The sequence below is a fragment of the Caretta caretta genome, chromosome 7, assembly GCF_965140235.1.
Source record: "Caretta caretta isolate rCarCar2 chromosome 7, rCarCar1.hap1, whole genome shotgun sequence".
Taxonomy (NCBI): domain Eukaryota; kingdom Metazoa; phylum Chordata; order Testudines; family Cheloniidae; genus Caretta; species Caretta caretta.
Genome location: NC_134212.1, coordinates 121,468,900 through 121,496,627, shown reverse-complemented (window position 1 = coordinate 121,496,627; position 27,728 = coordinate 121,468,900). Strand labels below are relative to the sequence as shown.

Below are 27,728 nucleotides of genomic sequence, written 5' to 3'. Positions count from 1 at the left end.
GCCCCCAGCCATGACGGCGGCGAGCCATTGGAAGAAGCAGAAGCCAACCCCTGGGAGCTTGGGCAGGTTAGTCCTGGGAGAGAGACTTTTGGGCGGGACCAGGCAGAGGACCCCAGATATGATAACACCAGGAAAGAGGTGGCCGAGATCGATGGGATACCTGTGGATGGGAAGGTCCAGGGTCCTGGACCTTACTTTATAGTGAAGAAAGATCTCCTGTACCGCGTGGTGCAAATGCAGTAGCAAGAGATACAACAACTTCTGGTGCCACGAAAACATCAAAAAGCCATATTGAGTCTTGTCCACAGTCACCTGTTTGGAGGACACCTAGGGGTAGAGAAAACCCAGGCACGGATCCTGCGGAGGTTCTTCTGGCCAGGAGTACATGAAGATGTCAGGCGATACTGCACCTCTTGTTCGGAGTGTCAGTTACATAGCCCTCGCCCGCAGTTGTGGGCTCCTTTGAGACCTCTTCCAATAATAGAGGTTCCTTTCGAATGGATAGCCATGGATCTGGTAGGGCCCCTAGAGAAGACAGCTCGGGGCCACCAATGTGTGATTGTTGTACTGGACTATACAACCCAGTGCCCGGAAGCTGTTCCCCTGCGCAACACAGCTTCAAAGACAATAGCTAAGGAGCTAGTACAGATCTTTGCCCGGGTTGGGCTACCCAAGGAGATATTGACTGATCAAGGGACACCTTTCATGTCCAAGTTGATGAAAGATCTCTGTTCATTGCTCCATGTACAAGCTCTACGGACCTCTGTATACCACCCACAAACAGATGGCCTTGTGGAAAGGTTCAATAGGACCCTCAAGGCCATGATCAGGAAAGTGGTGAGCTGGGATGGGAAAGACTGGGATACCCTATTGCCTTATCTCATGTTTGCCATCCGGGAGGTTCCGCAAGCCTCCACGGGTTTCTCTCCATTTGAACTACTATTGGGCACCACCCTCGGGTCATATTGGATATAGCCAGAGAAGCCTGGGAAAAGGAACCAAATCCCGGAAGGAACATAGTTGAGCATGTACTGTAGATGAGAGATCGGATAGCCCGACTTATGCCCATTGTATGGGAGCACTTGGAGAGAGCACAGGAGACCCAACGAACCCATTATAACCACCAAGCGAAGCTTCAACGGTTCCAACCAGGGGTGATGGTACTGGTGCCCACAGCAGAGAGTAAACTGTTGGCCCAGTGGCAGGGACCCTATGAAATAATTGAAGCTGTGGGAGAGGTGAACTATAAGGTGCGGCAGCCAGGCCACCGGAAATCAGAGCAAATTTACCACATCAATCTTCTAAAACCTTGGCACGATTGAGAGGCATGCTTAGTCATGCAGGAGACGCTTCTCCAGGAGAATAACTTACACGAGCAAGTGAGGATATCATCCGACTTGATGCCGATCCAAAAGATCGAGGCAGCCGACATGATTAATCGCAACAGAGATGTGTTCTCTACAAAACCAGGGTGGACGACTGAGACCTATCACCATATCCGCACGATCGCCAGAGCCAAGGTAACATTGAGACCCTACCGAATCCCAGCAGCCAAAAGAGAAGAAATCAAGGCCGAAGTAAAGAAAATGTTAGAATTAGGGGTTATTGAAGAATCTTACAGTCGGTGGTCCAGTCCCATTGTTCTAGTGCCTAAACCTGACGGTACCACGAGACTCGGTAATGACTTTCGCCGACTGAATGAAATATCCCAGTTTGATGCACACCCCATACCGCGCATCGACGAAGTGGTGGACCGACTGGGTAGTGCCCGATTCTTGACTACACTGGATCTGACAAAAGGGTACTGGCAGATTCCTCTGACCAAAGAAGCTAAAGAAAAGACAGCATTCTCCACCTCGGATGGGCTATTCCAGTACACCGTCCTCCCTTTTGGGCTACATGGGGCCCTAGCCACATGCCAGCGCCTCATGGATAAGCTGCTGCGCCCCCATACTAGTTATGCAGCTGCATACCTAGATGATGTCATCATCTATACGCCAGACTGGGGAACCCACTTGGAGAAAGCTGAGGCATTACTGTGCACCTTAAGGCAGGCTGGCCTCACTGCTAATCCCACTAAATGCGTCATAGGGCTAGCAGAGGCTAGATACCTGGGATATATTGTGGGAAGGGGCATAGTGAAGCCCCAAACGAATAAGCTAGAGGCAATTCAAAACTGGCCCTGGCTGACCTGAAAGAAGCAGGTCCGTGCATTCCTAGGTGTGGTAGGCTACTACCGACGGTTTATTCCCCAAGTCCCCTAATGGACCTGGTGAAGGCCCGAGGTCCAGACATGGTAAAGTGGACCGACGCAGCAGAGGGGGCATTTACAGACCTTCGGACGGCCCTCTGTAATGACCCTGTACTCATAGCCCCGGACTTTAACAGGGAATTTATTTTACAAACAGATGCTTCCGAGGTGGGGTTGGGAGCAGTTCTGTCGCAAATGGTGGGAGAAGAGGAAAACCCGATCCTCTACCTAAGCAGAAAGCTTCTCCCAAGAGAACAGAAATACGCAGTAGTCAAGAGAGAATGTCTTGCTGTCAGATGGGCTATGGAGACACTGCGTTATTACCTCTTAGGCCGGCGATTTAGTCTTGTGACGGACCATGCACCCCTCCAGTGGATGCAGCGGAATAAGGAAAAGAATGCAAGGGTCACCAGGTGGTTCTTATCCCTCCAACCATTCCAGTTCCGCATACGGCACAGGGCTGGATGCCACCATGGCAACGCTGATGGTCTGTCATGAGCATACTGCCTGGCGTCCCAAGTTGCCCAACTCTGTGGTATTGAGCGGGGGGGGGGGGGGGGGGGATATGTGACGGGGCAAGGCCAGATGGCTATAGAAAAGTAGTGTGGGATAGATATATTAGCTCCAGGCTAAACAAATCCCTGGTACCAGGTTAAGTGAAATGGAAGCTGCTCAAAGTCAATTAAGACACCTGGGGCCAATTCAGAACTTTCCAGAAGGCAGGGAGAAGGCTAGGTTGATTGGGACACCTGAAGCCCATCAGGGGCTGGCTGAAACTAGTTAAAAGCCTCCCAGCCAGTCAGGTGGGTGTGCATGTCAGGAACTGTGGAAGGAAGTTGCGCTGGTGGAGAGGCTGAGTAGTACACACCATATCAGGCACAAGGAAGGAGACCCTGGGGTAAGGGTGAAGTGGAACTTGAGGAAGTGAGGGCTGCTGTGGGGGAAGTAGCCCAGGGAATTGTACATGTCATGTTTCTAAAAGGTCAGCTACCATAGCTGATACTATTAGGGTCCCTGGGCTGGAGCCCGGAGTAGAGGGTGGGCCCGGGCTTCCCCCCCACCTTTGCCCCCTGATTAATCACTGAGACTGGGAGACAACAGAGACTGTACAAGGAAGGATAACTTCTTCTCACCTCCCTTGCTGGCTTATGATGAAAAAGGCTCAGTAGACTGTGACCCTTGTCTCTAGAGAAAGAAGGGTTATGTGGAGGGTCACAATGAGCCTCTGAGGCTAGCGAAATCCGCCAGGAAACACGGGACGCAAGGAGGCAAGGACAGAGCTTTGTCACACTAGGGAATCTCTGCATGTAAACATCAGATTGTACCATTTGGTACTGTTATGTATGCTGCTGGGCTAGCTTCTGTTCTGGGTGCCCCATGGTCACAGCCATTTTAGGGGGATGTGGGGCAGGAAACTGTCCCACCATTCCCTGCCTCTCTCTCTTTCTACTTTGGCCCATTCTGTCTGCTCAGCCTTCCCATATAAGTTTTCAAAATGGTAGCAAAGCTCTTAATGGCTCAGAGAATCATTGCAGAACTTTACGCATTTTTCTCTGCACTTTCAATGGCTTTAGGAGGGAGAAAGCAGAATTGAAGGCTGAGAACTTGCTCAGTATCTTTTGTGGAGGGCCAGACATTGTGGGGGATAGCTGCATGGTCATCCCCCGAAGTATAGCTCACAAACTCCCTTCTACTCCTGCAGCACTTCTTGGGGGACCATCTTGGTGAATAACTTCACAGCATATCTCTCTGGTCTGCTCTTTGCCTTTTTGAATAAGGTCATTCTCTGCCTTCTAGCCACCCACCTCAGTGTAATGTCATCATGGTACAGGACAGCCTAAAGGGCAAGCAGAGGGGATTACTGTCCAGCTTGCCCTCGGGTGTCCCCTGCTAATCCCTGCGACACCCTCCAAGGCCCAACAGCAAATCCAAACAGCATATACTGCACAGACAAAAATCCCAGCACAGCCTCCCAATTCACCCACCACTTAGCATCACTGAGGTTTGCCCAGACTGGGAAGAATTTCAGGGAGGGAAAGTCCTAAATGCATATTTTAAAAAAGGCTAGCCCCTATGGAATAGGAAAAATAACTACTTTTGTTTGGATTGTTTTCCTACTCCTACGGCTGGGGCACCTGCAGTGGCCAGCCCCTCGGGTTGGCAAACTCTGAGCCAGGAGGATTTAGCAGACATAAAATAAAATAAATCCAAGGAGCGATTTAGCTCTAGCCCCATGTATACGTCCCCGGCCCCAGAGACTGCAATGGGGGGAGGGACCTTTATCAACAGTTTGAGCGGCTGGCTAACCTAAGGGAGGCGTGGGGGGATGGAAAACTTCACAGATGTCATTTCAGAGTCACCAAGAAAAATGAAAATACTGAAAGGTGGGGGCTGTACCTGAGGATGGAGAAGGGAAAGAAATGGAGCTTTCCAGAGAGATCGCTGGAGTGGCCCAGGACAGCAGTGTCCTGGGACAGTGTTACCGTGGCAAAAGACAAGGAAATGTGGAGGCGACTTCTAGAGGCAATGCAGAGCCAGAATGCTCTGCTGCTTTTACGCAGCAGGCATTGCAGTGCTGTAAATATTCTGCAGTCCCTGGACAACATAGGGTACTGGAAATGCCAGCCACTCTTCCCTGCAGCAGTGCTCCGAGAGGCATTCCCCTCACAGACCCACGCTCAGGGCAGTAAGAACAGCTGCACTTGGGAGCCCAGCTCTTTAGAGCCACCTGAGGCCCCTAATAACTTTGAGCCTTGCCACTCAACACCAGAATGCAGACGGCACATATTCACCTGTGACTTGACTGTTCCTCCCCTTGTTGTGTGTTCTACCCTCCACTTGGAGGTTTTGGTTTCATTATTGTTTTAACTGAGGGTTTATTTCTGTTTGCTGTGTAATAAATTGTTTAATAATAACCATTAAAATTCATAGGTAAAGAGTTGTCATTGCATTTTGCACAGAATATCCATAGATTTTAAATAATTCATACAGTTTGTATGAAAGCATCTAGGCACAGAGTCTAGGTAAAATAAGGATTGCCATAAGATTCCACTTCCCCCACCCATAACCCCACAATTTTCCCTCCTCCACGGGTTGCCAGTTGGATGTACAGCTGCACTTCTTCAGGCCTGAGACTCAAAACAAGAGCAATCACTATTCCTGACAGCATTGTCCTGGCTGTTTCCATTTTGTGTTGCACGCCTTGCTGGCTGCTCAAACTGCTTTGCAAGTCTCTGCACCTCAGCCTCCCGCCCATCGCTGAGGCTTTCTCCCTTACTCTCTCAAATGCTGTGCAAAAGACAACATGCAGCTATAATCTTGGGCACGTTTTAAAATTCAGTTTCCAGCCTGTTCCACAAACAGCGCTGCCAAATGCACTCTCTGCTGCCATTCTGCAGCTACTGGGGCAGTGGTTAAACAATTCTTTCTGTCCAAGCAGCTTGTGAATGGCTTCATTAATCAGGGAAGCAGAGGATTAGCCGTGTCTCCCAGGATAACTGGAGTAATCTCCACCTCACTAATATCCATAGTGATCCTGGGGGCAAACAGTCCTTTCGCCATTAAGGCAAATCAGTTTTGAAAGATCCTAGAATCGTGGACCCTTCCAGACCATCCTGCGATTATCTGCAAACCTGCCATGATGGTCAACACATGCTTGGAGTACTGTGGATAAATTTACCCCTTTCTGTTATGAATTCTGAGCTCTGGAGGGCAGCAAATAATAGGCACATGGGTCCCATTGGTTGCCCAATACAGTTCAGGAACCCCATGCATGCAGAGCTATCAATAATTATCTCAGTGTTGCCAAGCTTTCTAAGCTGGTGCAGCAGCATCTTTTCCATGGCATCACATACCTGCATGACAGTGACCCCAACCGTTAATTTCCTCCCACGGAATTGGTTGGCTATGGACCAGTGGCATTTGAGGGTGGCCAGCTTCCAGATGGCAGTGGGAACCTGCTTTCCACGGGCATGTTGGTCAGCTGCCTCTGCAGCTCCGGGGCTAGCTCAGCACATATTTCCAAAAAGGTCACCTTCTCCATCCTGAAATTCTCTCACCACTGCTCCTCATCTCTGGTCTGCAGAATGATCGATCCTTTCCCACCAATTGATGTTGGTTTCCTGAGCCCAGAAATGGTGCTGCATGGCATGAAACTGCTCTAGGAGCCTCTCCTCTAGTATCAGTTGGTGGCCTCCTCCTTCCTTGGCCTCATCCCACTTCCACCACCGTTGCTGCTGCTGCCACAATATCTGCTTGGTAGTGTTGTGGGCAAAGTCCAGAGCTCAATTCATCCACCTTTGGGTGCTGCAATACAGCCCAAGCAGACTGCATATTTGCAGTTGCCAGCGTCATTGGGTCCAATTTGAAAATGGTGCTAGCCCACGCAGCAACGAAGAATGGAGTGGAGACAGCAGAAACCTGGGATTTTTAGAACTTTGAATCCATCTGGCTCCTGCTATGCGTCCCACAATGCACAGCAAAAAAAATTCCAGAATGTGCACAGCTCAGCACTTACACGAAGTACCGTGGGATACCCCCCAGAATGTCACATGCTTAGTACGAGCAGCAAGATGCTGCCGTGTGTACACGATGTGAATTGAAAGAAGGCATAGCCGTCCCATGCGCACACTATGCGGGTTATGTACTGCTAGTTAAATAATGCACATCAAATCAAACAGGTTTAACCCCATCCCCCCCCCCACCCCCTAATGTAGACATGCCATTAGTCACCTTCCCGACCACATACTAACGTACAGATTGTTCTAGCGATACTGATGGCTCCTCTGTGAGAAAAGTAGGTGTATGAGGGGATGCAGGGGAATTACTTGTTCAGCAGGGACACGAGGTTACCTTAAACCACTTACCCCCTCCCTTTGCACAGCTGCTCAGAGGAAAGGCTATGCATTGGCTTCTTAGGAGATGGATCCGTGCCCAGGGCCATTGGACTGAGTTGAACCCACAGTAGGGGAGACTTCCTGTTGCTCTTTTTCATTTGTGCTAACTTGTTTGTGAATTCTGGTAAAAGGGTAAATGTCAGTTCTGAGTTTGAAATTAAACCCGATCCCAGGAGGGTTTTAAGTATATGTGCCCCTGGACTGGATGTCCACACATCCATGCCTTACACAAACCCTGCTTTGGCTTTCATTTCTAATCTTCGCTCTGCTCCACCAGTGATGCCCGGCTCAAGAACTCACTCATCTCCTTCTCCTGTTTAGCATCTCCGTGCCTGTTTCCACACCACCTCCAATGCACAGAGAATTCTCTCAAAATTTGCATTTTTTTTATATCATTGTTCATTGAGGGTAATTCTGCTGATTTATGTCTGTAATGGCCAAATTCACCCATCAGCTGTTGAACTAACAAAATCCAGGCCCTGTTGTATTCTAGCAGCCACTGCATGAAGCCTCTGGGCTGTAAGTGTAAACCAGGATTCCTGCAATACTGGACATGGGTCTGATCTATATCCATCGCCACCAGGTAATTGGTAGCAATGTTCTAGGAAATGTATTGGGGAACCCACGAACATGATACAGTTCTGTGGTGACCTAGAATCCTATTTTCGACGTCTCCGACTCAAGGAATATTTCCAAAATACCTCTGAACAACATACTAATCCACAGAGGTCGACCTACCAACACTACAGAAAGAGGGATTCTAGATGGACTCCTCCTGAAGGTCGAAACAGCAGACTGGACTTCTACATAGAGTGCTTCCGCCGACGTGCACGGGCTGAAATTGTGGAAAAGCAGCATCACTTGCCCCATAACCTCAGCCATGCGGAACGCAATGCCATCCACAGCCTCAGAAACAACTCTGACATCATAATCAAAAAGGCTGACAAAGGAGGTGCTGTTGTCATCATGAATAGGTTGGAATATGAACAAGAGGCTGCTCGGCAGCTCTCCAACACGAGTTTCTACAAGCCATTACCCTATGATCCCACTGAGAGTTACCAAAAGCAACTACAGCATTTGCTCAAGAAACTTCCTGAAAAAGCACAAGATCAAATCCGCACAGACACACCCCTGGAACCCCGACCTGGGATATTCTATCTTCTACCCAAGATCCATAAACCTGGAAATCCTGGGCGCCCCATCATCTCAGGCATTGGCACCCTGACAGCAGGATTGTCTGGCTATGTAGACTCCCTCCTCAGGCCCTACGCTACCAGCACTCCCAGCTACCTTCGAGACACCACTGACTTCCTGAGGAAACTTCAATCCATCGGTGATCTTCCTGATAACACCATCCTGGCTACTATGGATGTAGAAGCCCTCTACACCAACATTCCACACAAAGATGGACTACAAGCCGTCAAGAACACTATCCCCGATAATGTCACGGCTAACCTGGTGGCTGAACTTTGTGACTTTGTCCTTACCCATAACTATTTCACATTTGGGGACAATGTATACCTTCAGATCAGCGGCACTGCTATGGGTACCCGCATGGCCCCACAGTATGCCAACATTTTTATGGCTGATTTAGAACAACGCTTCCTCAGCTCTCGTCCCCTAAAGCCCCTACTTTACTTGCGCTATATTGATGACATCTTCATCATCTGGACCCATGGAAAAGAAGCCCTTGAGGAATTCCACCATGATTTCAACAATTTCCATCCCACCACCAACCTCAGCCTGGTCCAGTCCACACAAGAGATCCACTTCCTGGACACTACAGTGCTAATAAACAATGGTCACATAAACACCACCCTATACCGGAAACCTACTGACCGCTATTCCTACCTGCATGCCTCCAGCTTTCACCCTGACCACACCACACAATCCATCGTCTACAGCCAAGCTCTGCGATACAACCGCATTTGCTCCAACCCCTCAGACAGAGACAAACACCTACAAGATCTCTGTCAAGCTTTCTTACAACTACAATACCCACCTGCAGAAGTAAAGAAACAGATTGATAGAGCCAGAAGAGTTCCCAGAAGTTACCTACTACAGGACAGGCCTAACAAAGAAAATAACAGAACGCCACTAGCGGTCACCTTCAGCCCCCAACTAAAACCCCTCCAACGCATTATTAAGGATCTACAACCTATCCTGAAGGATGACCCAACACTCTCACAAGTCTTGGGAGACAGGCCAGTCCTTGCCTACAGACAGCCCCGCAACCTGAAGCAAATACTCACCAACAACCACATACCACACAACAGAACCACTAACCCAGGAACTTATCCTTGCAACAAAGCCCGTTGCCAACTGTGCCCACATATCTATTCAGGGGACACCATCACAGGGCCCAATAACATCAGCCACACTATCAGAGGCTCGTTCACCTGCACATCCACCAATGTGATATATGCCATCATGTTCCAGCAATGCCCCTCTGCCATGTACATTAGTCAAACTGGACAGTCTCTACGTAAAAGAATAAATGGACTCAAATCAGATGTCAAGAATTATTACATTCATAAACCAGTCGGAGAACACTTCAATCTCTCTGGTCACGCAATCACAGACATGAAGGTCGCTATCTTAAAACAAAAAAACTTCAAATCCAGACTCCAGCGAGAAACTGCTGAATTGGAATTCATTTGCAAATTGGATACTATTAATTTAGGCTTAAATAGAGACTGGGAGTGGCTAAGTCATTATGCAAGGTAGCCTGCTTCCTCTTGTTTTTTCCTACCCCCCCCCCCCCCCAGATGTTCTGGTTTAACTTGGATTTAAACTTGGAGAGTGGTCAGTTTGGATGAGCTATTACCAGCAGGAGAGTGAGTTTGTGTGTGTATGGGGGTGGGGAGATGTGAGAAAACCTGGATTTGTGCAGGAAATAGCCCGACTTGATTATGTAAAGAGTTGTCACTTTGGATGGGCTAGCACCAGCAGGAGAGTGAATTTGTGTGGGGGGGTGGAGGGGTGAGAAAACCTGGATTTGTGCTGGAAATGGCCCACCTGATGATCACTTTAGATAAGCTATTACCAGCAGGACAGTGGGGTGGGAGGAGGTATTGTTTCATATTCTCTGTGTATATATAAAGTCTGCTGTAGTTTCCACGGTATGCATCCGATGAAGTGAGCTGTAGCTCACGAAAGCTCATGCTCAAATAAATTGGTTAGTCTCTAAGGTGCCACAAGTACTCCTTTTCTTTTTGCGAATACAGACTAACACGGCTGTTACTCTGAAACCTGTCAGGTTGCTATGTGAGGTATATTATTACTATTTATTATTTGTATTACAATAATGCCAGGGGGCACCTGTCATGGGAAGGGTCCCATTAATGTTAATAATTTCTACAAACACAGAACAAAGAGGTGGACCCTTCCATGAAGAGCATACAACCACTGTATAAGATGAAAGACAACAAGTGGATGCAATACACAGATGGGGGAGCAAAAGGAAACCATGAGATGCTACTGGACAGTAGAATAAACAGTGAATCATAGAATATCAGGGTTGGAAGAGACCTCAGGAGGTCATCTAGTCCAACTCCCTGCTCAAAGCAGGACCAATCCCCAACTAAATCATCCCAGCCAGGGCTTTGTCAAGCCTGACCTTAAAAACTTCTAAGGAAGGAGATTCCACCACCTCCCTCGGTAACGCATTCCAGTGTTTCACCACCCTCCTAGTGAAAAAGTTTTTCCTAATATCCAACCTAAACCTCCCTCACTGCAACTTGAGACCATTACTTCTTGTTCTGTCATCTCCTACCACTGAGAAGAGTCTAGATCCATCCTCTTTGGAACCCCCTTTCAGGTAGTTGAAAGCAGCTATCAAATCCCCCCTCATTCTTCTTTTCCGCAGACTAAACAATCCCAGTTCCCTAAGCCTCTCCTCATAAGTCATGTGTTCCAATCCCCTAATCATTTTTATTGCCCTCCGCTGGATGTTTTCTAATTTTTTCACATCCTTCTTGTAGTGTGGGGCCCAAAACTGGACACATGACTCCAGATGAGGCCTCACCAATGTCGAATAGAGGGGAAAGATCACGTCCCTCGATCTGCCGGCAGTGCCCCTACTTATACATCCCAAAATGCCATTGGCCTTCTTGGCAACAAGGGCACACAAGTGGTCACAACATACCAGCTATGTAACCATTGCCAAGAGATGTAATGCCAGGAGATCCTTCTTCAGGCCATGCCATCTTTTCAAGTCTCCCCATGGCTGAGTATGAGCCAAATCCCGACTTGCTTATTGTTTTCTGCCTCCCTTTATGTCACCCCCAAGAATCCAACTGTCAGATAGGCTTGGAAGAATCATGATTACACCCTATGCTGAGTGATGATTTAAACATTACATGACCAGCTCAGGGCCAGCCCCTCAGTGTCTATGGAAGTCAACACTGGCTTGAGACTGGGCCTTATATATATGTGGTTTGGAATTTTGTCCTACCCTTTGACGACCCTCTGTGAAGAGTGTGGGAGATCTCATCTGTATTACTTTTTATGAGTGTGATGCATGCCTCTGTCCATTTGATCCTTCTTATGCTGTCTGCTACATAGGTGCAAAGAATTAACTTAACTCTGGGGTGTTTTTTATACATCTTCAGGAAGGCAGACATTAGTTGTAGATAGTTCAATCATAACAAACCATACAGGTGTCCAGTCCTGTTTTGTTTTGTCCCTGTTCCAGGGGGGCACAACCACCCCCAACTTAGGACAGAGCCAAGGCCCCAACAGTCAGGACAATGGAGACTACCTGCCAAAGACTTGGACTTGCTAATAACTCTTATCCACGGTAACACACACAGAGGGTTGGAGAATGGGAAAGGACTGGAAGAGACAAGGTGTTAGAAACTCTTATAATGACTCTTTCTAACAAGAAAAGATCAGACCAGAACCAGAGGAGAAGGCTGGGCAGGAGATGAGTTGCAGAAGAATCTTAAACTCCCTGATGGACACAATGCCCCCAAAGGGATCTTGAGAGTGGTGAGGAAACTTAAGGAGGGTCTTGTGAGCAGATGTTTTCTTTTTTCCATAGATCTGTCTGTCTCTTGTGTTTTGACTGAGCAGAGTGTGTGTGGTTCAGAAACGCCTCTGCAAAATCTGTGCTATTTAATTTAACTGTTATAAAGTCCCCAAGGGATTGAACTCTAACCCAGAGTGCCTATGCAGGTGGAGTTTCAGAGAGAGGGTGTGCTTATGCTACTGGGCGGACTTGAGGGTGGTCAGCACAGGTCTTGGGGCTTAAGACAACTAGACCACAGTGTCCCACATCCCAACAATGGGGTACCAGCATGGTAGTCTGTACCCTGGGAATGTGCTTGCAAGGCCAAACTTAGCATCCAGACACTGTCTCTGTTCAAATTCAGGAGGCTTAAAAGCATGTGGGATCCAAGGTTTGGGTCTAATACAGCAGCCTGGCGACTGTCCACCAGGGAGTTCATCCAGAGCTGCCTATTAAAGGCTCCTACTCTCCCCTCTTGTATCAGGGAGTGTGACTGCAGGGTTCTTCACTGCAGCCCTCCTTCTCTGTTGCCAGTTCCCTAGCTTGATAGATGCCCCCACCTATTTCTGGCCAGGTGAACTTCACCCCCAATTAAGCCTCATTGTGTCCTAGCTCCCTGCTGGGTGCTGCCTATGATTAATTGTCCCTTTCTTGCTTATATTAACCCCTCCAGGGCTAATGTGAGGTGAATGCCCCTTCAGAACCTGGAATCATTAAAAAAAGAGACTTTGCTAGACTGTATTGCTTTTTTCTGTTTTTTTGGAGGTAATTATGCATAAATGGATGAAGGGAAAGTGGTAGATGAAATAATGTTTGAATTTTGATAAAGCATCAATAGTGTCTCTCAATATGTTTCACTCAAAACAGATTCAAATCTGCTTGGATAACATCAATGTCACTTGAACTGAAAATTAACTAGATGGTATTAACAAATGGTATGGTATTGACTGAGGGGGTGGGATCTCTTAAGTACTTAAGAGATCTCTGTTGCTTCGAGTCTTAATTCCTTCTTTGGTAATTTAGAAGAGGAAGTAAATAGCATGTTATTGATATTTGCAGATGATGCTAAAATGGGAGGAGTTGCAAATATCAGTGAGGACAGAGAAATAATACGAGGGGCCCAAAGATTAGAAAGTTAGGAAATTACAAAATGGGGACTTGGCTTGGAAGCATGTGGTTAATACATCTGCAGAAAAATAATGCAAAACACAAATAATAAGTAGGAGGGAGACACCCAGCAATTAGCAATGGCTGAAAGAGACACATGGGTGATAGTGAACCACAAATCAGAAATAAGTTGCAATGTGATATGCCTCCAATAGAAAGGTCAATGCTATTTTGAACTACCAGTGCAGAGGCATCATGGCAGAGGGGGGGGATAGGTAATACTCCCTCTCTCCAGGGGTCTGGTTTGACTCCACCTGGAATAGTACGCCCGTGTCTGCAAAGGACGTTACCAGAAACATATGGCAAATTGTGGGGAGTTCAAGGAAGAGCAGCACAGAGGTGAAGGAATTGATTGATTGAGGTTGGGTTAAGGGTTAAATATTTATAATTGGCCTTAGCAATGACTAGTGGGGATTTACTTAGCATGTCTGCTCCTGACAGATGCTCATCACCTATCAGGATCAGGTCCTATACTAGTAAGAAGGGGAGGGGTGGGGGAGTATAAGTAACAGTAATATGATGCAATTAAGAAAGGGAAAAATTTAGTCTGAATGTCAGGAAAACCTTCCTTCCTGAGACTGAGATGTATGAAGCTGCGGAATAAAAGTCTGATGCTGTTTCCATTAAGGTCAGTCTGAGTTACTGAGCTGTCTGCTACAAACTTCTCTGGGAGCAGAATAATGAGCCCGTATATCCCGATGGAGGTGGTGGAAACCCCATTGCTTGGGACAAGGCAGAGAGGCGTGTGCTAGAGGGAACATAGCCAAGGAGATGGCCTGGATAAAGCTATGAGGTATTTTCCATTCCTAACTCCTGTGATGCTATGATGCTCCCAAAGCTAAAGACTTCATCTAGCACAGCAGACAGTGCTGCAGTGGGTCTGTTCTTTTGTTACTGCTATAAATGAAGCATCATCTGGAGAAATAAATACAATTAGAAGAAAAGCTTCTCATGCACCACAGGCCACTCTACTGCCAAGAAGCTATTGAAAGCAATGCAGACTGTGATTTCCAGCAGGGAGGAGGGCAGCACAGACTCTGCTGGCTCATCCAGGGTAAAGCTCCCTTTTGGCTCCCAGGGATGAGCTCCTGCCCCTGGACTACTGTATAAGGGTCCAAGTTGGAGTCTCAGCTCTGATGATGGGCAGAGTGAGTCCAGTCACTAGTTGGGGCTCTGTTAATAGATAACAGCTGGGCCACTGGTTAGTAGCTGTGTGAGGTGCCAATCATTCTGGCAAGCCTGAAATATTAGCACACAGCACGTTTCATTTACAGAGCAATTCTATAAACACATTGTGACACAGAGGCTCCTTGCCAAAGGGTCCCCAGTTCTTTGCAAACCACTCTCATCTCAGACCTGACAAACTCACAACACCAAATGTGTCGTGCAGGTATCTACAGAAAGCTTGTAACTTGTCAAGATTCGTAATCACTGAGCAATGAATGCGTGGGTAATATTTAAGGAATAATGTATTTATACTGAAAGTCTTCTCGATGGACTTGGAGTGAAAGTTAGTGTCCAGCAGATATGTCTCAGTGATTGCCCATTCAGGCAGGAGAGAGTCGTTACCCTGCTCTGGTTAGCCGGTGATGCAATGCAAGGTTCAATTGTCCAGCCTTCCTCCATCTCAAAACTATCAATGGAAAAATATCAGAGACCACTGCAAGCAATCAAAACCACTTGGAGGTTAAATAAAGGGAACATTACAACAGACAGAGAGCCACCCTGCCTATGAACAAAGACAAAAGACGGTTTCAGTATAACAGAGGGTGAGGAAAGGTACTCTGTCTCCTTTCACTGAGGTGATGTCTTGGGAAGCAGGGATGTTCTCGTGAAAGATTGGATCCTGGCTGTGGGGAAGGCAGTCAGCTCTGCAACAAGTTGAACTTTGGGTTGGGGGAGGGAACTTAATTAAATAGGAAAGGTTACCATTAGTAAGTGTAGTTTGCGTTTTATGATTTTGTTATTGCAACCATTTGTTTCCATCACTCCCTCTTATTTCTAGCAGAATCTCTTCCCTTTCTTAAATAAACCTTTTTCTGTTGTATTGTGTGTTCTAAAGGAGCAGTGATTTAAGGTAAAATCAATAAAGTGGGGTGCACTGCTCCTTTGGGAGCAGAGGATCTGGGATTTCTGTGAGTAGGCAGCGTCAACAACTGAATATCACAGGCGAATGCTTCAAAAGGACTCAGGGATGGGGGTGCACCTATTGTAACATGCAAGGTGAAGACAGGGCTGGCATAGCCCAGAGGAGAGTGCTTGAGTGGCTCAAATGCCGGTAGTTTTCGGGAGCTCACACCCAGGTAAGCACAGGCAAGACTCCCGCATGCTGGAGACAGGGGGTAACGAGGTGACTCACAGTCCTGGATGCCCCAAGAATTGCCACACACATTGCCTGATTTTTCAAAAGGGCCAAGCAATAACCCTTACAACTCTGTGGCAAGATAAATATTACTTCCCATTGTACAGATGTGTATGGCGGCGAGATTACAGGAGCTGCCCGGAGCTATAGAAGAACCTGGAGACAAAGCCAGGATTGGGGGGAGGGCTCCTGATTCCCATTCCTGTGCAGTGAGATGGAGAATTGGTGGGTTGGAGAGATGCGGGGGGGAGAGGGAGTTACAGAGGAGCAACAAAGGAGAAGGCTCTTGCATCAACAGCGAGGGAGAGAGAGGAGGCCAGTGGTAGATGTGCACTCCCCAACCCCAGTCTCTAAACACCTCCATAAACCTGTCTCTGTGTCCCAGGGCTTTTAATAATGCTTGCCGTAATCAATCAGCGGAGGTAATGGCCTGGAGAGCAGGAATCATTGTATCTGAGCTGAGCGTGCAATCCTATCACAAAGGAGTTTACGGGGGGTAATGTTTTTACAGTTATAGTCTGTGGTGAACTGTTCTGCATTTCAAGCACTTCTACCTTGCTATTAAATAACTAATAATTAACCAGGAGAGGCCATTCAAAAAGTCTGGTGTGGTGATGTCTCGTAATAACTTTTTTTTTTATCATACAATTTTTTTTATGCTAGGACTATGTGCTGGAAGACAGTAAAACACATATAAGGGGAGGGAAAGAGAATTTGTGATCGCCAAACTTTTTTGATTTATAAATGAATCTGTTTTGATATTTGCAATTAAGTTGGCAAAGTCTAGTGCTTTGTTCTGGAGGTTGCTTAGAAGCATGGTACCGCTGGATTTATATCTAGGCAAGCAGCCACCTCCATCAGCGGAAACCTACTGTAGCATTCTACATTCTTCCTAAAAGATTTATCTGAAACAAGATCCATGGCTGGAGTGTTTAAAAATGAAAAACAGCCCCCGCGCCCCCCCCCCCCCCGCCCCGCAAGTGTTTGTACAGTGTGGTTTTAATTGTAATTGTGTTTCTTCGGGTTGCAGTGGGGCGAGGGGGTGAGGAGGGATGTTGTATCTATAGAAAATGCTTTGAGCTCCCTGGCTATTTCAGGAAGACTCCAAGTCTCCTCCTCCTTATGTAAATAAACATGACAGATCCCACTGCTTGTACTGAGGCAGGGTGGATCTGAAAGTGGGTGGAGGCTGCTTGAAAGGGTGAGCAGCATTCTGTGGTGTACGGATGTTATGTGTGCACTTATTGGGAGTCGCTAAGCCGGTGTGTGTGTGTGCCTGTGGTTTTGCATGCTGATAATGTCTGAATGTGCGGACTTCTACATCACTGCTCAGTGAGAAAGGGACTGCAAGGTAGCCAGCCACCTTGCGCAGTACCATGGGGGGACAGATAACAAGAAACACTCTATACGGTAAGGTGCTAACCACCACTGGTGTTTATACAGCAAATTATGTATGTAAATTCTTAGCCCTCTGCTTGACTCTTCTGCAGCACAGAGAATATGGCTCTGAAAGGTAAGCTAGGTGCAACACTGGGGACTGCTGTCTCTGCTAATTTTTTTCCTAGTTCTCTTCAAAATCATGTGTGAGAGCTGATCATATTTAAAGCAGAAGCCTTGGGCAGGGTGTGTGTTTATCTTATCTAATTCCATATGTCGTCTTGGTTTATTGCTTTGAATGAGAGACAAATATTTGTCTATATAATGTTGACTACTGTGCTGACAGACAACATGGACAAAAAGAAAGTATGTATATGTACCCTGACAACCTCGACCAGGAAAAATGGCAAATAAGCATCAGTGTAGGTTTTAATTTAACAGAAGGTATCAGGGTTTCAAAATCAAAATGTTCATCTTTATTATTGGGGTTTTCTTTTAATCACAGATTGTGTGTTTCTGCTCTGTTTTATTTTTAAATTTTAATTTGATGTGGTTTAAAACAGAGATGCTGGCTTGAACTGACTGAGCTTAGATAACTAAGCTAAATCCATTAAGTACAGTATGCTGTATATGTTTGCAGGATAATGTAACACTGCGAGTCGGGGGTGGGGAATTAGAGAATTTTGTATAGGACGGTGCTGAAGCAAACTTTAGGACTGTTAATATGATATAGTGTGTGTGTGTGTGTATATATATCACACACCAGAATATGCTTGTGAGAAATACTATACTCAAATAATATTGAGCTTGCTCATTGCTTTGAAATGTTTTCTTTAACTTCTGGACATTGGACTGAGTCTGGAGTCTACCTGAATGAATATTTGGATATGCATGAATTACAATAGTAAATATGAATGTAAAATGTTCCCTAAAGACATATTTACAAACACACATAAATTCTTTTCATACATACACAAAATGTAAATATTTCTTAGTTTGAGTTGAGATGTATTATGAATACATTAGTTATAGGTATTTGTCTGCTCCAGTCCCGATTTTTCTTATTTTCTCACGATTGTTAAACAACAATATAATTAACAAGTAAATATATTCAGCGAATGTGTATTGATTCTTTTCTCTCATGTATAGCAAGAATGTCTCTATAGATATTACCATTTGTTCATGAATTACCTTCTGCATTTTAACCTTTGGTCAGACCATTTTGTGTCTTTCTTTGCTATCCCTACAATCCACATGCTATTTGCAAAATAACACTACTGTTATGTCATCAGAAATAAAAAGAAGGAAGTCTCTGGATAGCTGCTTTGTCATCAGTGCTGGATTTTTTTTTTCACTTCATCTTTTTCTTTAATCTTTTCTAAGTGAACTGGAAAAACTTGGATAGAAACATTATTTGCATGATTGTATCTAGGTGTTGGGTTCCCCTGCTGACTTGCCACGACCATTGCCTGCATGTGTTCCAATTGGGTATCCTGATTACAGAGTAGGCATAGCGTAAGGGTGTGACTACACTGGCGGGTGTAATTTCCAGCTGAAACACACATACTCGTTCTAGCTCTGTTGGAGCTAGCGTGCTAAAAATAGAAGTGTAGCTGTGGTAGTGGGAGGGGCAAGCTGCCCCGGGTACTTGAATGGAATTGTACTCAGGACTGTGAGCTGCTCTTGTCAATGGTGCTGCCTTCTATTTTCAGGCACTAGCTTGACCAGAGCTCAGTCAGAGCTAGTGTGGGTATGTCTTCTCGAGCTGGAAATCACAGCTTCCTGCTCCAGTTCAGATGCACCCTAAGACTCATGGAAGCCAGCTATAGTGGATTGAGTTGACTAGAATCCATTAAATCCTTGGTGCCTCTGCTGAAACTGCCTGCAAGGACAGCTAGTCTTGGTGGGGCTCGTTTGGTGTGATGTGAACACATGTCCACTAGAAAGCGGGCTGAAACCACAAACTTCTGTCCCAGAGGCCATTTAACAGGCGCCAGGTAGCAATGAGTAATTCATCTGGGTTGTTACTGACCCTGGCTGGATTTGAAAGAGTGACTTAGAGAGGAAAGTCTTCATATACCATTCATGATTTAGATAGCCTGTTTAGTGGTAAAAACAGGACGATAGTGGGTTATTTGCTATGGAAGGTTTTGACTGCACTGATGCTGCATGGGGGGGCTTACAATGGAAAGGAAAACCTGTATACACTCCATCACTGTAACTAGCATAGCATCATAGCATCCTCCATTCAATAATCTCAAGGCCCTTTACAAACAATGAATTAAGCCTGACAGTATCCCTGAGTGGACGAATATTGTCATTATCCCATTTTGCAGACAAAGACACTGAGGAATGGAGAGCTCAAGTGAGTTGCCCAAGGGCAGTCAGTTTGTGGCAGAGCTAGGAGTAGAACCCAGCAGCCTTACCTTCCAGCTCCGATCTGCCATCACAAGACCACCTCTCCTCCCCGCTAATAGTATTTGTAAATATTATGTCTGCTTAAATTATTTTAAAAGCTATAGGTAAGCTTATGTCTGAAGTCCTTTGTGGTGGGGGGAGTGGTGATTTTATTTGAAATGACCACTGTATGCAGTTCTAGTGCACTTCTGTTACCACTGACTTCAGCAAGCGTGTGGAAGGACAGTAGTGCATGCAGATTGCCCTAGTAGTGGGGTTGATGGGTTCTCAGTGGAGTCCTGTGTCATCTCTCAGTGGAGTCCGGTCCCACCACAGGGGCTTGGAGGTAAGGCACTTTAAACACGAGAGGATGGAGTTGAATTGGGTTGAGCTTCCTGTAACAGACCCCTGAATGAAAACCTTCCCAACATGCAAATAATGTAATACATTTATTGCATGAATGACGAACCCCTTGATTTTTAGAAGAAAATGTCTAATAACGGTGTATGTACATCAAAGGCAAGGTTTATCACTGTCCTGCCCCATGTAGATGAATGTCATGCAGTGTCCGAGCATCACTGTGTAGTCTCTGTCCACATGCCACTGTGCATTATATGTATTATAATTTAACCTATTCTGTTTCTCTCTCCCTCCCCCAAATCCATATCAATACTTAGTGCAATTTTGGATCCTATATATAATCAAAGAGAGTAAAAGTTACAAACAGTAAGTTCAAGGGGAGCATAGCTGAGGCCATAAACTTTTGAAAAAGGTGATATCCATAAATGTTTTTCTTTAAAAAGGTCTTTTTAAAAAGAAACTGTTAGCCCCAAGGGAGATTTGCCTTGTTTATCGGAGGCTGCAATGTCTCTATTTTGATGAAGTGAGCATTTGTGTGCATAAAATATATACATACAAAATTGCACTAAATATTTATATCAAACAGTACTTGCCATTTAATCCTAAATGAAACATAGCTACAATATACACATATATAGTAGTAAGCATATCCCTGCAATACATTGGGGATTGGGCTCTCTATTGCCTGCTGTATTCCTTTTTAAGGCTCTTCTGGAAAGAAGTAAAAATGGTTTTCATATTATTGATCATTCACAACGCTACTGTAGCTCGTTTGTTGCAGACCTAATTCAATATCCCCAAATCCTTGGGGTTTTACGTAAGATTGGGGATTGCAGGATTGGGGCCCATTAGTTTTGATTTTGCTCTGTCTTTCTTTCTTAGTATAAAGATGACTAAAAAGGCTTCCTTAGCAAGGGAAGCTACTGCACTTTACTGTGCTGAGAGAGACAGTCACTTTTTGTTTACGTGTAGAGATTTCAGACTAAGATGTAGAGATCTCTTCAGGGGGCTTTCTGCTACCCAGGATATACACAGTGGATTAATTCAGATGCATGGGGTTGTGTGGGTGTGTTTGTGCATGTGTGCACACACACATTTTGCTTAGCTAACCTCACCCAATATAAATGATGATCAGCAATAATGCTCTCATTCCAGGGGTTTAATTTTCTTTTTAATCACCCACATGTCGCAAGCATTTCACATAATCATGTTACAGAATAATTCTTACCAGCAGCAAAGAAAAAGAAGTATAAAGTGTGCCATTTCCCAAGGGCACGTCTTCACTAGCAACATTAAAGCACTGCCGCGGCAGCCCTTTAACGTTGTTATGTAGTCGCGGCACCAGCCAGCACTTTTAAAAAACCACCTCCACGAGGGGAGTAGCTCCCAGCGCTGGGAACACGGCTCCCAGCGTTGGTGCACTGTCTTCACTGGCACTTTACAGTGCTGAAACTCGCAGCACTCGGGGGGGGGGGTGTTTTTTCACACCCAGGAGTGAGAAAGCTGCAGTGCTGCAAAGCGCCAGTGTAGACAAGCCCCAAGATGTAATTAGCATCATCGTAATTGGGGTGGTGATGGTGGTGGGGAATGGCTACTGAGAACAGAGAACCACATGATTTGATTGTTGGCTTGGAAAGCAGCAAAGTTCAAAAGATACATTGGTCTGTATTGTTTAGATTGTAAATTCCTTTCAGGAGAAAGAGCTGTGTACCTCACCAATGTAAATGGTGTCTATTTGTGTGGATGTGGGTGTGCATGAGCCAAATTTGCCTCTCCCATGGACGTGGTAAAGCCCTAAGTGCAGTGGAACCATAGTGGTAGGAAGGTCGAGCAGGATGCACAGAGGTTGCATAGGGATCCCCTCGGCACCAGTGATCCATGGTCCCTACACGTCAGGGTGGAGAGAGCTTTGCAGCGTGGTGAATGGATACCTGGCAAAGTGGACCTGCTTAGCAAAGCCTCTGGGTCTGTTTCTCTTCTGCCCTGTTCCTTTGTGTAATCATTTATACCTGTGCAAAATGGGTGCAAAACGCTGGCATTCTGATGTGGTCGCATTTCATATCCACTTAAAACAAGTGTAAATGGCTACACAAGGGGCAAGGCAGTGGATATTTGGCTGTTCCATGCGGGGGATGGGGAGTGCAGGACAACAGCCACCGCTTGATGTCTTGATGTTGTGTCTTTCGGCAACTAACGATGGAACGTTTAGAGTTATTTCCCTAACTCTAAAATGGATCCCCTATGCAACCTTACTTACTCTAGCTTTGCAGATTGGCCCTTTACTTTTAGCACTCTCATAACTACTGATCACATAGTAGATGTTGTATCTATACGTAGTAACTAATTCTGCTCTCATGCTGGTGTGAATTAGGATTAACTCCAGGGAGGTCAGTGGGGTTACATGAGTGTGAGAGCAGAAATAAGGCCCATCAGCTTTCTTTCCCCACGCTGTATACTCACTGTATATAACATGAATGCTTGACAACCTTTTCTAACACAGGTTGATTGAATTTTCCCCTGGTAATTATTATCAGCAGTTTATCCCAAGTCCACAGTTGATCAGACACAGTGTATCCACCTTCAGGTATAATACTTTCCTACTACTTAAAACTAATTTAGCTTGCAAACACCCTAAAAGAAAAAGGGAACAACCGCAGTGTAAAATGCTGTCTCATTAGAAGGAAGCATGAAGCCTTGACAACACTGGAGCCTGTCAGCGAGGTCTCTGCAGATACAAGTAATGTTAGTTAATTTTTTTTATGGACTCTAAATCCTCACCAAGCTTATGGGACAACTGATCTGGCTTCCAGACTTGGAGTGATTGACAGCAAGATCAGCCTTGCTAAGGTGGATCGTTTATTTTCCACGTTCTATCGGCCTTGCTCCCTGAGAAACAATGCAAGGTGAGGGAGAGGAGGCTGTTGCCCAACTCTCCCTGCATTCAGTAAGACCAGTGCATAACTCTAAAAGTTGTATCTTTTTTTAAAATTAATCCAGATCAGGGCTGGACTAACTGGTGCAGAAGACCCTGGGCAGAGTGCCATGTTAACATTTATTAAAAATGGAGCTACCAAAGATTACTTCAGTTCATGCCAGAAACCTTTGACTTGTCACAGTCAGGTGTCCCGGGGTGGTGTTGGTAGCGTTGCAGTGACTGCTGGGAAATCCCATGGCATAAAGTGCTCAGTGCCTCTACCTAAAGGCGTTTCATGGACATTCAAATTTACTTTTGAAAATTACACCCATTTTGGGGAGCAAGTTATTTCTGTGACATTGATGGGCACTGTAGAGGACGTCTCTTCATACCTAAATGGCAGGAGAAGAACATGCCATATTCCAGTTCTGTTCTTTACTTTCCGATGGACATTCTTTTTCTTCTTGAGGTTTTCTGTGCCCACCTGGTTATCATCAGCCTACAAGGTATCTGAAGAGTTCCTCTTGTGGTGAAACCTAAAGACCCTTCCTCCAGGGTTGTCCAGCCTATCTTCTCATAGCAACTTTGTTGCTAGCATATTCTATATGTGGTTAGAGATTGGTGGTACTATCTCTGATAAAAGAATCTTTCTCCTTCATTATTTTCTCTCTTGCTGTCCTAACATAATACCGTTAAGTCTCTGCCGAAGACATGGAGCGGAAGGACCTCCCTGCTGCTGAATTGCCGCCGAAGACCCGGAGTGGAAGAAGCGGCGGCGGCGGGTCCTTAACTCTGGGTGTGTTTGGCGGCACTGAAAGACCCCTCACTGCCCAAGTGCCACCGAAAACTCTCGTGGGGGCCCCTGCGGGGCCTGGGGCCTGGGGAAAATTGCCCCACTCCCCTCTCCCCCCTCCCATGTGGCCCTGGAGGATGTGATATAGGTATATAAAATAGCGAATGGTCTAGACATATAAAATAGTGAATGGTACACTCTCTAGACCAGTGGTTCTCAAAGCCAGTCTGCCACTTGTTCAGGGAAAGCCTCTGGTGGGCCGGACCAGTTTGTTTACTTGCTGTGTCCGCAGGTTCGGCCGATCATGGCTCCACCTGGCTGCGGTTGGCCGCTCCAGGCCAATGGGGGCTGCAGGAAGGGTGGCCAGCACATCCTTTGGCCCGCGCCGCTTCCCACAGCCCCCATTGGCCTGTAGCGGTGAACCGCAGCCAGTGGGAGCCATGATCGGCCAAACCTGCGGACACGGCAGGTAAACAAACTGGTCCGGCCCGCCAGGGGCTTTCCCTGAACAAGCGGTGGACCGGCTTTGAGAACCACTGCTCTAGACCATTCGTTATTTTATATACCTATATCACATGCTCGCTTCATCTCTTCAGGTAGTCCTATCCTTCTCCATATGGAGGAGAGATGAAAGTCTTTTCATGCCTCTAACATTTCGCACCTGTCGTTTAGCATACAAGGAGTTCAGAGTGACAGATGATATATTTAACCATCATTCATTTAATGATTAAACTGTTTTTGCACTGTCAGGAGAGCTTCTAGATTCTCTGACATTCTAGGCAGTCATCCACATTCTTAATCAAAACATAGTATTCCCTGAGACAAACGAATCACCTTGTTGAGAATGTGTTGCACAAAGTCAAATTTACTAAACAAATTTTATTTGCAGTGCTAATCTCTCGCAGGAACTGAGGGAAAAAGATCTCTGCTGGTGTGCTGCCTAATTTAGGGTGTATGGTTTCCTTTTAATAGTGTGTTGTGTGAAAGGATGTCCAAATACGCTGAGGGGCAGAATTGGGAGCAATCTATTAGTCTAAAAATAGTTAATTAACTAGATTAGGCAAAAAAAGAAAGGTGTGTTTCCTGAAAGGTAAAGGCGAAGTAGAGAATTGAATTCGGCTTGCTGGCCCGGAGAACCATCTTGGATTATTGGTTGCACGGCAGCATGTCGTGGCACAGAGAAAGACCTTTTGTCTCTTAAAGCAGTGCTTCTCAAGCTATCTGATGTGGGGGACTGGCAATTTTTTTTTTCCAATATGCGAGCAGACAGGCAGCCAATGGCTCGCGGACCGGCAGCAGTCGGTGGACCACCACTTTGAGTAGCACAGTCTTAAAGCATTCCTCACCTATGTAGTGTAAATGCACAGGGTGCCTGCCGGACACAAGCCTCATGATCCAAATGCCTGTGATCAAAGCAGATGCCAGCAGAGGCTAGAATCCTGTGTCAAGGTGCTTCATGTTAAGGCTGATCTGCTTTAGTGCTGTTGTCTATTTGTCATTCATCTCCTATCCTACTACAGTCAACATTGGTTTCCTTTTTAAAGCACATATATCTGCATGAAGCTGATCCAGGATGAGCCGGAGCCTTCTGGTGCCAGAATCTTCTCCTCCACAGCTCTTCCTATCTCGGGCAGGCTTACTTTGTGTTTCTGCCTCACTGACTCTTCCTCCCTTGACCCTGTACCTCTTAAAGGGACACTATCCTCTATCAATTATAGGAATCTTAGAGATGGAGGAGCGGGAATTCTCGATTTTATTTTTTTTAGTTTACCTTGTGCATTTGACAACCCAGTGAAATGGACAGGGTCAGAGAGAAGCACAGAAAATGATGAGAGGCATAGAAAACTTCTCCCAAGGATTGGGAATGTCTAATTAAGAGGGAAAACGTGAGAGAAGGATAGAAAATAATGACTGGCATAGAGGAAGTAAATCAGGTGCTCTTATCTGCCTTTTTTCATAATCCAAGAACAAGGGTTGTTCTGCCAGGCTGGGCCAGCAGGGCTCTTATGGCATTCTGGCCACAAGTTAAAACTGCTTCCCCAGGCAGAAGCTCCAGGGCAGGGCACTGCAAACACAGTCCTCCCTCTTCTGAAGCCAAGTCACCCACCATTTCCCCCCACCCTTCCACCAGTGGGGGGAAATTGACACAGGTGGTTTGGAAAACATTTTTAGGCCACGTTACACCAGTGTAACTACGTCCCATTTTACTCAAGGTGTCGTTGGTACTAGAGTATTGTTGTTACGTGAGGATCGGTGGAGCATGGAGGCTGAGTTTTGGTAGATGGGATGTAACCCAAGCCTGGAAATTCTATTCTGTAGGGCACTATGCTAAGGGTTATCACTTGTTGTGCTTTGGCAGGATGTCCCTTTTCTGAACTTGCTGATCAGCCCCACCAGTACCCAAGAATTTGCTCTGGGTAAGTCTGTTGGGGTGGAGGGTGAAGGGGTGGGCGGCTTTTATTGTGAACAGGTCCACAGCCTGTGGATCCAGTGATTCGGTGCTTCTGTCATGGCTGTGCTCTGGGACACTCCAATACCAGAGTGATGGGTACTGTTCAGATGAATCGGTGGATGGACTCATGTGTAGCCACCTGTTTCTGAAGTGGCACGGTAGGGAGTGGAATATCTGCCCTTCTGCCGCACTTCAGTCTGATATTATTGTGACTCAAAGGGTACAGAACCCTAACCAGACGTATTGACCCAGCAGAGCCAACAGTGCAGGAGTAGCATAAGCATATCTGCAAAGATAGTTCCTCAAAATGCTGTTTCTTGTTTCACTGCGGACGGAGTCCTTGGTCTGTCTGCCACAACTGCTGACCACACTCAAGTATCCACTCAAAATAGATGCCTCTTGGCATTAGTTTTGGTAACATGAGTTGGTTTCGGATTATTTGGTGCTAGTCTGCACTCTCAGGGAAATGACTGAGGATGTCATTTCTTTCCTTTCCTCCTTAGCTCTTTGGAATTTATCAGAAGCAGCATGGTCTGCGGACTAAGCGCTGCCTTGGGAGTCAGGCAACCTGGCATTCACTCACGTGATCATGAGCAAATTGCTTAACTTCTCTGTGCCTTGGGTTCCCCATGTCTAAAATGGGGATAATGATCCTTATTCTCCTTTGTAAAGCACCTTCGTATTTCAGATGAGAGGCACCATATAGGTGAGAAGTATTCTCACTCAGTACTGTGGTCAGTGAGGGCCGAACCCATCACTAGGTATGCGACCCAGGATACTAGTACCCATGCTCAGGTTGTCATGGGTTTTAGTATTCTGGCATTTATGGATTGTTTTAAGATTTTATCACATCTGGAAGAACCGAAGGGGAGAGAAGCATAGAGTAGGGAAGAGATACATGCAGGGCGGAGGTTGGGTGGCAGAGTGAGCTTACTTTAAGAGATGAAGCTCTGAAATGTTCCATGACGTTCCCAGAATCTAGAAGGACGTTTTCCCCCTGACTTCTGTGGAATTATAGCAGGGATCTATTTGACCCTAGAGCTTTTCCAGACACTTGTCTATGGAAGTGTTTTCCTTCTCTGCCTTATCTGAGTGCCTCACAAGTTGTTAAAATCTCTCTCACTCATAAGTAGGAGTAAATTGTTTGTTTAGATATCAGGATTTTTTGTTTCGTTCAGCCGTAGTCTACTTAATTTTAAAGTGGACATTTTCTATATTCTGATTAGGTCTTTATTGTATCAAAAAAAAAAAGGTCTTGTGCCCCCTTAAGAAATATAAAATATAAAACAGCTCCTGTTTCTGAGTGATTGCTCTTGGACTGCTTCTCAAGTAGCAAACTAACAAAGCTCTTTTCCCGGAACTGTGATAAGACGGTACTAACTCATACCTATTGTGGGCTTTTCATACATAGGTGGCTGGGAACTCAGAGTTTCCGGAAGTCTCCACCTGATCAGTCAGGGAAGGGTTGGGAATGGTTTGTTCCTTTCCAGGTGAAACAGGCTGGGTATTTGGAGCCTGAAACCTGTGGGTCCCTTGATATGTGTGTGAGTGGCCCTTTGCTCTTGGCACTATGTGCTGCCTGTACTGTACTCCTTGCCTGTACCCCACAAGCTCTCCTGGGGGAATGCTGGGGGCTCAGTAGGTAGCTGAGGGGAACTGGTATACATTTAATATTGATGTAACACAGTACATGTGGTAAAAAGAAAAGGAGGACTTGTGGCAGCTTAGAGACTAACAAATTTATTTGAG

The 27,728-nt window shown here is 46.0% G+C and overlaps 1 protein-coding gene across 3 annotated transcripts in view; it reads left to right on the top strand.

The window, feature by feature from the left end:
- The window catches only part of NEURL1 (neuralized E3 ubiquitin protein ligase 1), a 282,729-nt gene that overhangs the window by 126,523 nt on the left and 128,478 nt on the right, over window positions 1-27,728 (top strand). Inside the window, exon 1 of one of the 3 annotated variants that reach the window (XM_048856168.2) lies at window positions 16,872-17,096. The exons of the other annotated variants lie outside the window; for them this stretch is intronic. Coding sequence (XP_048712125.1) covers window positions 17,063-17,096 — 34 coding nt within the window. The 5' untranslated portion in view covers window positions 16,872-17,062. Of the gene's footprint in view, window positions 1-16,871; window positions 17,097-27,728 lie in introns of those variants that run through there. 3 annotated transcript variants of the gene reach the window in all.